This window comes from Manis pentadactyla, chromosome 10 (assembly GCF_030020395.1).
Source record: "Manis pentadactyla isolate mManPen7 chromosome 10, mManPen7.hap1, whole genome shotgun sequence".
In the NCBI taxonomy this organism is placed as follows: domain Eukaryota; kingdom Metazoa; phylum Chordata; class Mammalia; order Pholidota; family Manidae; genus Manis; species Manis pentadactyla.
In genome coordinates, this window is record NC_080028.1 from 10,186,613 (window position 1) to 10,199,138 (window position 12,526).

General features: G+C 56.4%; 1 protein-coding gene across 1 annotated transcript; it reads right to left on the minus strand.

Annotated features, from left to right (window-relative positions):
- Nucleotides 1-42: 42 nt before the first annotated feature.
- Nucleotides 43-7,861, minus strand: CDC42EP1 (CDC42 effector protein 1). Its single transcript, XM_036891311.2, has 3 exons — nt 7,716-7,861; nt 2,866-3,633; nt 43-1,392 (listed from the first exon to the last, which is right to left on the minus strand). The coding sequence occupies exons 2-3, from the start codon at nt 3,326-3,328 to the stop codon at nt 734-736; spliced, it is 1,122 nt and encodes a 373-aa protein (XP_036747206.2). The 5' UTR covers nt 3,329-3,633; nt 7,716-7,861; the 3' UTR covers nt 43-733.
- Nucleotides 7,862-12,526: the final 4,665 nt, after the last annotated feature.

Consider the following 12,526-nt stretch of genomic DNA (forward strand, 5'->3'; position numbering starts at 1 on the left):
TGCTGACGGTGGATCCGATGCAGTTCTCTCAGGTCCCCAAGCATCTTGCAGGACACCTTTTATTAAAAAAGCTTTTTTCATTCAGGACCCAGAGGCAGGTCTGGGATGCATAGGGGTGTGTGGAGGGAGTGGGGGGGGGGGCGGGATTCCTCCCCTGGAGGTCACACCTGACTTTCTGAGGCATCTGGGACAAATGGGGGATAGAGTGGGAATGTTGGGAAAGCAGCCTTAGCAAGGGCTGGGGCTCTCAGGGAAGTGGTGGGAACCCAGCTGGGGGCAGCTCTGGGAAGTTGTGGCTTGGAGCAGGCGGTGCCTTTAGGAGAGGAAACAAAGGCCCTGTGTGAAATGCTCCCCACCCCCCCACCCAGCAAGGACAGCTCTCCCAGCACAAAAGCTGCACTGTGAGACTGGGCCCTCCAGTCAGTGGGGGTGGCATGGAGTTGGGGTAGGGGGTGGGCCTCAGGGATGGCCCTGGGTCCAGAGTGGCAGTGGGGGGAGGCAGGTCAGCCCAGCAGGGCCCATGGGAACACCCAGGTGCCAGACCAAGCCTAGTTTCCTCTGGCCTCCCTCCCAATCTGTCCTGCAGAGGTGGGGAGGGATTTGGGGGCAACTTAGGTTCTCTCATGTCATCGGCAGGACCCAGCTCTTGTCAGGTGAGGTGCTGGCTCTGCACCGGGGCTGTTCATGGGTGGTGCTAGAGGCTAGGCAGGGTCCAGAGCCCATGCCCAGCCATTTACACCTTGACCTCATCGTCCTCGTCAACATCAATAAGCCCAAAGGTGTTTGCTTGCACCGTGCTGGGCACAGAGGCCCTGCTGCCTGTCTGGGTTGTCCCCTGCTCTCCATCCAGGCTTTCCCAAGAAGCCCCAGCCTGGGGCGTCACCTCCACTAGCTCTCGCCAAGCATCCATGTCAGTGTAGTGGCGGACGCCCCCGCTGCCACGCACGGCTGCTCCCCAGTGCCTGCCAGAGGCCCTGTCGGCAGGTATGCGGGGACACTCTCCTACAGGACTGGCCCTTACCTCAGTCACTGGGCCCCAACCAGCTGTTACCCCATTGGGGCAGTGTCCACGGGGTGGGGGGTTGGAGGCAGGGATTGAGGGTCTTATGGCAGGGGCTGGGGGACTCGCAGCAGGGGCTCGGGGGCTCGTGGCAGGGGCTGAGGGATTTGCAGCAGGGGCTGGGGTCTCAGCTGCAGGGGCTTCTGAGAGGCTCATGACTCCAAGTAGCTCACTGAGGAGAGAGGGCCCAAGGTCGAGGTCCAGGCGGAAGGACAAGAGGGAGTCAGAGCGGCGAAGCTCAGGCTCAGAGGGGAAGGTACTATCACGGTCTTGGTCACGAGGTTTTTCTGAGCGAGGCAGGCGGGAAATGGTGCAGAACCCCGAGTCCAGGCCTGGAAGAGAAATGGGAAGCAGGGTCTCACAGCTGGGGTCTCTAACCAGGAATTGGGAAGGGGAGAGCCAGGCCCAACCCCAGCTTGCTATATGGCTTCTAGCAAGTCACTCCCTATCCAGCCTCGGTTTCTCCCATCCTTCCAATATAGTGAACCCTGTAGTTTTCATAGGATCCTCCTGTTAACTCTGGAAGCTGAAAACTGATATAATCCTCATTCCCATCTTGCAGATGAAGAAAGTGAGGTTCAGTTTGGGACAAGGGAAAGGGCTTGCCTAGGGTCAGAGTCTGATGCGGTGGAACCAAACCTGAAGCTCAAGTCTCTTGACCCTCGGTCCCAACTGTGAACTTGGCCACAGCCCCTGGTTCCCTGCCATGACAGTGGCTGATGGCTGCCGGTGAACCTGCACCATATGGGGCTGGTTTGAGGGCTCAGGGATTGAACTAGCAGCCAGGTTCTGACTGCATAGAAATCAGATTCAAAGGACAGGCAGATGCCCCCCAGATGTCCTCTGGTCGAGCTCTTGGCTCTAGGACTACCAGGCCTAAGACACAGTGAGGTTACAGTGGACCAGCCCTCAGGGGTGGGGGGGTGGGGCATTCTGAGTGGCGTCCCTGGAGCTGGAGCACGGGAAGAAGCCTCCGGCAGTACAGCAAAACCACAGGGCAGGGAATGACCACCGGGTGGCAGCAGGGGCCTTCATTCCTAGGTGAGCTGTCCAGCAGTCAAGGAGGCACCTGCCACTCCCCACCAGGGCAGGAAGGGAGGGCCTTTTGGGATTTAAGAATGGGCAAAACTAAACAGTAGTGATAGAAGTCAGAATTGTGGTTGCCTCTAAGCAGGTATCAACTGGGAAGGGGCACAAAAATTAATCGAACTGTCCACTTTTTCCAAATTTGTCAAGTGACCTCTGTTCAAAGAACCACACAGCAACAGCTCCATGTCCTGAGAACCTATCGTGTGCCAGACACTGGGCCACACCTGATACATGTTATCACCTCACTGAATCTGAGTTATGACTCTAAGAGACTCATTCTACAGGCCAGGACTTGACCTAACAGAGGTTAATTAGCTTGCTGGAAATCATGCAGAACCAGAATTTGAATCCAGAGTCCCGGCTCTTAGTCTCTCCACTATGTCATTCTGACACAAGGGGCTGCCTTGGTTGAAGGTGGCAGGAGAGGGCGGGTTGGCCCAGGCGAAGGCGAAGGCCCAGAGAGGGTGAGGCAAGTTAGAGGCAGGTAGAACTCAAACCCCATCTCTTCTTCACCTACCAACCTCAGTGTGTTTTGGGTAATGGGCAGGTTCCTACCCCATGACCCCTTCCCATTCATAGTCTGGGGTTTGGGCCTGACCTCCATGGTGAGACCAAACTACTTTGGAGGAAAAGAGCTCACTTGGAGGCTGGGCTGAACCACAGAACCCTCTGGGCCTCAACATCTGAAAAAACGGGCAAACAGCCCAGGCCCTCACCGTAACTGGAGTGGCCGTCCGTGGAGCTGGCAGGGCTGCGGTCAAAGCTGAGCTTGCCCACCACGAGGCTGTCATAGGTGGCCTGGTTGAGCTGGGGCAGAGAGATGGCGTTCTTGATGATGGGGGAGACGGCGGGTGGGGCGGGCGAGGGTGCCGGCGGGGAAGCCATCCGCCGGGGTGGTGCCCCCGCCCTCCGCACCTGCTGTAGCTTCTTGGCCAGGAAGCTGCGGGGGGAGCGGTGGGTGCTCCTGGAGCTGCCACCGTGGTTGCTGAGGAAGGAGGTGTCACCGAAGACATCACCACCACGGCCCACGTGCATAGTGTGGCGGAAGTCCCCAAGAGGGGGGCTGATCATATCTGCAGTCAGCCGCCTCTTCCCCTGCGAGCTGGACAGCCAGCCCACAGGTGACAGCTTGCCCAGGCTCATGGTGGGGGCTCCTCCGGCTCCCTGGGGGCCCGGCATTAGCTCTGCTTTTTCAAAGCTGCTGGTCCATTCCCACCTGCGGCCTGGGGAGGGCAGTGAGATGGGCTCAGGGTCCACTTCTCAGCTCCCTTATTCCTAGTGGAAGGGGTCAGATGGAGGCTGCCCCTCTGCTGTCCTAAGGTGCTGCCCCCAAATGCTGAGGCTGTAGGGGGTCCATGACTTGTCTTCCTGAGGCCTGGCTCCTGGCCCTGTGAAAGCAACTGGAGATGCTCCGTTTAAGAACAGAGAAGGCACAAGATGCGTCTCAAATGTGGATAGCCCCTCTCCTGTCCAGGAGTGGAGACCTGAAAGAAAGACAAAAGAAAAGTAATGGTAGACCTGGAGGAGCCAAATAATCACAGTCAAAGAGAAAGGTTACGCCCAACAGCAGGGGCCTGGACCATAAAACAAGGCTGAGCGGGTGCACAAAGGACACACTGTGTGATTCCAGGCATAGAAGATTTAAGAATGGGCAAAACTAAACAGTAGTGATAGAAGTCAGAATTGTGGTTGCCTCTAAGCAGGTATCAACTGGGAGGGGGCACAAAAATTCATCGAACTGTCCACTTACGATGTATATCAGAAAAAGTATGAGTGGGCATTGTACGGTGTCCACTTATGAAGCACCTAAATGCCAATGACTCATTTAGCCCACATGAGCCCCAGGGGATGCACTATATTAGAGGAGAAACTAAGGCACAAAGAGGTGGAGTGACTTGTCTGAGGCTGAAGGTAGCAAACAGTGAAACTGGTCCCCCAAATCCAGTGAACCCCAAGGTACACTGCCTCCTGCTGGCTAGTTGAGCAAGCCTTCCTCTGTGGGTTAAATTGTCCTCCACTCAGAGAGGCCAGGAGGGAGGTGGTGCCCTGAGGAAGGCTTTGTGAACTACTATGTAAACAGTCTGCCCAGAGGTTCCTCAGAACCCTCCGCCTTCAAGGTGCTTCCTGGAAAAAGAATCCTGTGGTCAAAAGTAGCTTTTTCCAGCTGCCTCCTGCATGCCTGAGCATATTCAAGGCACTGAGAAGGCCTGCAGGAAAGAACTTTGTCACAGCTTTTCTAATTGATGTGAGAGTGGTCATTAAGGAACAAGTTTTGGAAAAAGCTTAGCTGGTGCCAAAAGCTATTCCTTGCCCACTTTCTCCCCTCCTGATCACCTCTCCACGTCCTTCCCAGCCCAAATCTTCTCAAAGTTTCTCTTGGTCTGACCCCATCCCTTCCAATATCATAGAAAGTACAAGCTGGTGGACACCTATGAGCCTATGGTCCAATCTCTGGTTTTCCTGCGGCCTGTACCTTATTCAAGGTCACATTAAGAAAGTTAGTTGAGCCTTGAACTCAGAGTCTCTGATTCATACAGCCTTTGACTGGCTGCTGGGGCCCAGTCTTGTCTCCCCAAATCAGCACACACCCTGAGAACGGAGCAGCAGCCTGGGTTTTCCTGCCTCCCTCCCTCCCAGCACCCAGCTTGGCCTCTGCACAGGGCAAATGCCAAATCAATAGTGGATTAATCCCAAAAGATCTTTGTCCATGCCAAAGGATCACCCCTTGCCACCTTCCCAGTAAGGGCAGGTGGGGGATTCAGGGGCTCACAGTGTGACTTTGAGCAAGTCACTTACCTCCATGGGCCTGAGACCTCAGCTGATTAATTGATAATGATCCTTAACAAGAACACCTAGATCTGAGTCTCAGCTTTGTATTTTAAACTTTGCTGCCATCTCCAAGCATAAAATTCTCACTACTGCCCTTTGAATGCTATTTGAAATTCAAAATGGGTTAAATAACAAGATACAAAGAAAGCAATAAAACAAAGCTTGCTTTATTTTCTGACTATTCTCTTCCCTTCCCACCATCTGATCTTCCCCCCAGCACCCCCACCCCGCCCTAACTCCTCCCCACTAGGGGGTATGGTTTCTGAATCCTCCCTCTCCCTGGCACCCCATAACCCCCCCCAACCCGCACCAAGAAGTCCTCGTGGAATGTTTGCTGAAGTTATGAGGCTTTCTGCAGTTGGCCAACCATTACATGATGTCATGTGAATCTCCAGCAGCCCCACAGAGCTGGGGGGTTGGGAGAGCCAAGGTCCAGTAGGAAGGGACTTGGCCAAGGTCATGTGGCAGGTACATGGTGCTGGCCAGGTTTCCCTGTTCTGCAGAGATGACAGTGGATGAATCTCTAGGGGAAGGAACTAGGGAGCTGGAGTCTCTGAAATGTCATGCGGAGGGGTCACTGTGTCTGCCATATGGTTATACCCACTCTCTTCCAGCCTGCACCTCAAAGCAGCCCCTGTTCTGTCAGCAAAAGGGGTGCAGGCCCTCACCCAATAGCCATGGCTACTTTGACTTGGGAGACCAGCTTCCATCCCAATCTTGTGATGATCCCACTTCTCAAATGCCTCTGGACACCTCTGAAAGGTCTCTTCCTACCCCTCAACCTGTGTCCATGGCTGAGTTGTAGGGCTGAGGGCAGGGCACTGTCATTGGGGACTTGTTTTCCCATGTGGAAAATGAGAACAGCATGTAAGGCTGGTCGCCTCCCAGATCCTGGAGCAGGGCAGCCCTGGGTACTGGTCCAACATCCTAACACTACTACCTCTCATTCTGGGCACCCTTGGTGGCAGCTATTTGGCACCTGATGCTGACCACAGTGTATTGCTGGCGATCAGGTGTGTCCTCCCTGGCCCCTGAGTAAGCAGGGCTCTGGGCGTCCTGGGGCCAGGCCTACCTCCCCCCTCACCAGCCCAGATTACTACTTGCTAATGTTAACATCACCCATTTTGCAGATGAAAAAAACAAGGCGCAGAAAGAGGACTGACTTGCCCAGGTCACAGAGCAAAAAAAGTGGTGTGTGGCTGGGAACCTCCACAGGCTTCTACCAACATTAGTAGTAAATGCCAGGGGAGGGGGTTAGATGACAGAGGCATGGGGGAGTTTGAGCAGGCGATGCCCAGCCGCTGAGCACAGAGAGCAGGCCTGGGAGGCAGGTGACTGCTCCGTGGATTCAGTGCCTGAAACCTGGGCAAGAGTGGCCATTGGGCAGCCTCAGTGTCCCAGCAGTCCTCATATTTACCCTACAGAGGTTAGTAAGGCTGGCGCCCTTGGGAGGAGCTTGCTCAGTGGTGGTAATGACCGCAAGGGCAGGTCTGACTGAGGCCCGAGGCAGGGCCGCTGTGCAGGCACATGTGGGTGGGGGGAAGCCAGGGGCTGTCTGACATTGGGGGAGAGTAAAAGCTGGGTGGCTGCATCCTGGTGCTCACCTGGGGGGCACCTACAGGCCACGGTGTCTTCCAGTGACACCACCTGCCATCCTGGAGGCCACTCACTTGTACACAGAACCCTCCCTGAGGGTGTCCCGCTGGGTAACACCACCCCTACCACTGACAGCGGGACCCTGGCTGGGTTAGGGCTGCTCCGGCCTCAGGAGGGAGGGGTTAACTCCCAGGGGGCTCACTTCTCATGCTCCTCAAAGGTCGGGCAACTTTCCACTCCACAGGTGGAAAGATGGGCAAACAGAGGCCTGAAAGGGGTAACAAAGCTGTCTGCAGTCTCAGCGGGACTGGTTCCCGGACCCTGGCTCCCACGGGGTTAGGAGATGGGAGCACCATAGGCCACAGGGGAGGAAGAGGAAGGGGGAGAGACCTTTCTTGCCCCATCACCCGGAGTTAGAGTCAAATCAGCCCTCCGCTCGCCGTCTCCCTTAGTCCTGGGTTCTCACCCCGGCGCGGCGATTGGCGCAGTGGGGCCTCCCTAAGCCTCAGTTTCCCGGCCTAGAAAATGGGCTTCAAACTTCGTGGATCTTGCATGGTTGGGGCAAGGATAAAACAATTTTGAGGGCAGTCGGGACCGGAAGTCCAGGAATGACTTTAGCCATAAAACATTCTCTCTGGGAGGCAGGGGGCTACAATGCGGAGGGTCGTTCCGCGGAGGAAGGGGCAGCCGGCTGTCTCGGCCCGAGGGGAACCGGACGGGATGACCTCACCCGCTGCTCCGGCCAGGAATGCGGAGGTTGGGGAGGGGGCAGGGCGCCTGCTCCATATCCCCGGCGACCCCCCCACCCCCACTTCCCGCCCTCGGCTCTGGCCTCGCCAAGGGGCCCAACATTTCGACGCATCGCCCCCTCCCCGTTCCTTCCCTTCCTTTCCCAGGGCAGGAAGGGGCGCAGACGTCCCTCTGCTCGCCCCCTCCTCCCGCGACCGGTTTACCGCTTTGCTCCCCTCCGTCCGCGGAGAACAGGACAAAACCCCAAAACTTGCAGCGTCCCCGCGCCGCTCCCGCGGCCAGCGCTCGGGGTCTTCCTAGGCACCGTCCCAGCCCGCGGGAGCCTTGGAGGGTGCAGGGTCCCAGCCGGCGTCTACACCCTCGCCGGGCTCGCGGGCCAGCTGGCTGTTACCTTCTCTCCGCAAGCCGCGGGGACCGGGGCGTTGAAGGGCCGACGCGTCGTCGGTGGCGGCGGCAGCGCGTCCCTGCGCGCAGCCCGGGCGAGTCGCTGGGCCGGTCTGCGCCTCCCTGGCCGCGGGCTCCGCGGACTGGCTCCCGGGGCGGGGGCGGGGTGTGGGCGCGTTGCCTCCTCCCGCCTCGCCCCTCCTGCTCGCGGGCGGGGCCCGGGCACCGATCTCGCGCCCCGAGCGGCGGCGAACGCTGGACGGGGAGCGACGGGGGCGCCAGGCCAGCCCCTTGCCGGTCGCCCCGGGAAGGGGGGAGCGGGAATGTGCGGTTTGCCTTGGCGAGGCGACTCGGGTCATCTGCAGCCTCTCCGTCCCCCACCGGCTCGCGCGTGGCTTCGGGGCGCCCTGACCCGGTAACTCCCCTTCCTGGGCGCTCCAGCCCCTCCTAGGGGAGTTTGGGGAACCGGGAAGTCGGATTGGAAAGGCTCATTTAGACCTTGAGTTCTTCTACAAACTGGGATACCTATTTCCTTTCTCCCAGCCTATTCCTTGCAACCCAGTGCAGGCCCCACGGGTGCCAGGCCACAGGCTTGGGCCAGACTGGGCGGCAGGCCACAGCAGGCCATTTGAGTGTTGTGGTGGTCAAGGACGGGGGGGCCCTGGACCCCAACAGCCTGGCTTTCTATCCTGCCCAGGATAAGAGCCCCTACTTAGCCTTTCTGTGCTTCAGTTTCCCTATATATAAAATAGGATAATAGCAGACATCAGATGACGTTAAGTGTTCTCTGCCAGGAGGCTTGCTGAACAGGTAAATGAGATCAGACCTCAGATGGGTGGATTTAAAAAGCTTTATTGAGTACCCCCAAACACAACCACAAGGGGCAAGGGAATAGCCAGGCACCGGACCCTGTGCTATTCTCAAGGAGGGAGATGGGTCTCTAATCCCTGCCTACTGTTGTTTTTCCCTCCTCTGATACTTTCCCAGGACTGTGAGCAGGCAGGAAGTCCTGGGGACTGTCCTTGCACAGACCCCTAACATAGCCTACAGAGCTGAGAGGCTCTGCAAGGTTTCTGGAGGAGGTGATACCTAAATTGCAAAGGACATGTAGACAGAGGGTAGAGCAGTAGAAGTGCACACACACCCGGCAGGAGACAGCACGGACAATGTGGGAGCTAAGGATCTGCATGGAGGAGGCAGGGGTGGCTGGAGGAAGTTGTTTGCGGGCTGGCCTGGCTGGGGAGGTTGTATTTACACGCAGGTGGAGGAGCCAGGGTCTTTGCTGTCCACCAAGTACCGTGCCTCTCTCACTGGCGCCCTGGATCCTTGTGCTGGCCACCAGCAGTGGGGTTATTTCTCCAGCTGGACAGATGGGGAAACAGAGGCACAAAGAATTCCAGCACTTGCTCGGTGGCAGGGCAGTAGGACTGAGACTCTGTCAGTCAGAGCTCTTTCCCTGGGGTCAGACTTGCAAGTTCTTTGTCCTGAGGAGCCTTGGGGACAATCTCAGAGGTGCTGAAGAGCATGGGTAAGGGGGAAGGGAGACTGCCCCTGAGAGGCAGGGATGGGAGGCAGGCACAGTCAAGGGCTGGGAGCTAAAGAGGCAGAGGTGAGCAGCCAGCAGGGGTTATGATCAAGGGTGCATCTGGAAACTCTTGCTCTGAGCCTGGACTGGACTGGAAGGACAGTGATGGAGCCAGAGACTGTGTGTGCCAAACACCCTGAACTCAGATCTCGGCCCATCAGCTTCCCAGACATTGCGTGACTGTGGGTAAGGCACATGGCCTCTCTGAGCCTCAAATTTCTTGTCTGTGAAGTAGGTATAATACCAGTGAGGATATTTGCTACTTGGGGGTGTTTACTACTTGTTTCAAGTCCCAGAGAGACGGCTGATTAAGTCAGTCTTAATGGTAACGGCTACAGTCTGCTAATACTTGCTCCATCCTCTTTAGCTCTGAGCTGGGGAGAAGGGAATAGTCAGTGGCTGGAAACCTCCCCACCAAGTGCCAGGCACTTGTCTCTGCTAGCTTATGGTGAGGCAACCTCTGAATCAGGAATTCTTTGCCCCACTTTACTGATGGGTAAACTGAGGCTGAGAGAAGCTCTCTCCTCTCATTTGAAGCCTCTCTCTGAATAGAAGTATCCCTCCATGTAGGCTGCATTCCTGTTCCTGGCTCCACTACTGATTTAAGGATCCAACTCAGTTTTTCCCTGTGGAAAATGGGAGAAAGAGAGGAATCGGCATTGCTGTGAAGGATGCAGGGATGGGCAGTCCCCATTCCCCATTCTTTTCTCCTCCCCCAATTTTCTGTGGTCCCCTTCCTTCCCCTGACAAGAAGCTGTGCCCAGGAGTGCAGGGGTTAACCCTAGTGGAGCTGTAATCACCGTGCAGAATGCAGAACAAATGCCTCCCAGCTAGGGACTGGTTGCTGCTTGGTGGGACTGGCTGCCTAGAGTTCAGGAGCCCCTGTCTCCTCCCCTGTCCTGGAGGAACCACGGGCCATAATGGCCATATTGCCCCTAGGCCATAATCACAGAGCTCAGCTGCTCCCTCAACTCACCCTTGCAGACTGGGTGGGCGGAGGCATGGAGCTTATGGGAAGGAGGCAGTTCTGGGCAGGGAGTCCTCTATGGAGCTAGGGTGAAGGGGGCAGGGCATAGCTAGCAAGGGGTAGTTCTGCCTTGGGGACCAAGGAATGCCAGCGGCTGCCCACCAGGCTCCAGTGAGGTTTGGAGTGGGAGCCTTGAGCTGAGTGAGTTGACTTGGCCACATCTCAGCCCCTATGTCAGCCCCTCCTTAGGGAGCATGCACCCTTTCCATCCCAAAGTCTCGCTGGGCTTTTGGTCAGTTTCTGCATCTGCTTACTGACTCACTGATTGGTCTTTCCAGTCCTGTATCTCGAATATCCACTGGCCCATTCATCTACTCACCCCCTATATCTCTCCATTTCCCCACCCCTCCACCCATCCATTCAGCTACTTACTTATCCATCCATCTATTGACCTACTACCACACCCTTGAAATCACTAACCACTTACCCACCCCTCAGTCAACCCACTGTGTACACCCCTGTCCATTCATCCACTCACCCCCCACCCATCCATGCATCCTTCCATCCCCATCCATCTCCCCACCTACCCACCCACTCTATCCATCCAGCATCCCTTGACCTACTGCCCACACTGCACCCATCTGCCCACCCACCATCTCTCTGTGTGTTCACCCACTCATTTCCCTGTCCATCATATGATGCTATTACATGGACCCACATGCAGCCTCTGCTGACCAACATGAGTCTCTGAGCATATCCTCATCTTTCTCACACTCACTCACCTCATTCACCTTTATTAGCAGGTCACTCCAGGACAAAACATCCTTGAAGCCTGCTTTAAAATGCCACCTCCTCGTGGAGGTCTTCCTTCAGAGTGAGCCTCTCCCCTGCACCTGGTCCATCCTCTGTATTACTGTCTGCTGCCCTGTGAGGTCGCCCATGAGATGGTGATGTCTGTGCTCAAGGCACACTTGGGGAATGGATGGTCATGGATAGCCTAGGAAGCGGGTTCTGGTCTTCCCAGCTGGACTGCAGCCACCATACGGGCAGGTGCCCTCATCCTGGGACCACTCCAGGCACACTCTCCCTGGGCTAGACTCAGGCACAGCTGGGCATTGCAGGAGAAGGGGGCAGCATTGGGTTTTCCAAAGAGGTTTGAACTTGCAGACTCGTTCTCAGCTAGGGGAGACTGGCAGTGGGGCCAAGGAGACCATCCCCCATGTTCTCACCTCCATGACTCAGGATGCATTTCCAAGTCAGACAAACCTGAGTTCAAATCCCAGCTTTGCCTCTTACTAGCAGAGTCACCTTGGACAAGTGGTTTCTTTGCCTGGTCTGTGATGAGCCATAAAGTTCACTGCCTGACCTGTAGTTAATGGACAAGGAAGGGTAGTTATTATTATTACTATTGCTACCATTTTCTTTTTCTCAAGAGATGATTTCATTTACGGCACAATAATGTCTGTTAAATTCTGGGCTGGGCACTTTGTTAGGGGCAGTGGTGGGTGAATAAGGAACGTAGTCCCTGTTCCCAAGAGACTAGTAGCCTAGTGGGGAAAACACAAGCCAGGATACTGGTGCGGATGAAGGGCCAAAACAGTGGTAAAATGGACCAGGGAGGCAGAAGACTGACTGGGGAAGTCCTTCCTGGAGGAGGCGGCTTTTGAGCTGGGCTTTGTATCTTGGGGTAAGATTGCCAATAGGTGGAGCTGGGGAGAGAGCAGGCCTCCGGAGAGTAGATGAGCTGGGAAGGGTCTACTGTGGAAAGTGGGAGAGAGGCTGGAATGTCATTTTTAGGGAGGGGCGTGGGAGGGTGTCTGTGGCGTGGGCTAGGCTGGGCCACTGCCCTGCCCCCAGCAATGGCTGCCGTCAGGGGTCATGGACACTGGGGTGACTCAGGATCCTTGTTGGGATTTCCACATTAGCAGAGGCCAGACAGCAACCTGGCCCATAGGTTATTTCCTTGGCTAACCTTGAGGATAAGAATGTGCTCCTAGGAATGAGAGCTGGGGGATGGAGAGCTTCCAGGAAGGCACCTTCGGCCCTTTAGTTCCTTCCTCTACTCCAGAGTCCCAAGAGGCAGTACTTGATGGGGAGTTTCAGGGCCTCAGAGGGCTTCTGGGGACACTGAGGCCCAGAGGGGGGAGGACTTGCTAGGACTGCCCAGTGAGTCTGTAGTGGGGCTGGGAGTCCTTGGCTCACATGCCCCATGGCTGCCTTCAGTGTGGGTGAGCATCTGCTAGTGCCTACTGTGTGCTAGCTCCCA

Coding starts and splice junctions, on each gene's coding strand:
- CDC42EP1 (XM_036891311.2), bottom strand. CDS start 3,328: ATGCCGGGCCCCCAGGGAGCCGGAGGAGCCCCCACCATGAGCCTGGGC. Junction 1,393..2,865: donor GGACGGCCACTCCAGTTACG/GTGAGGGCCTGG, acceptor TTTCTCTTCCAG/GCCTGGACTCGGGGTTCTGC.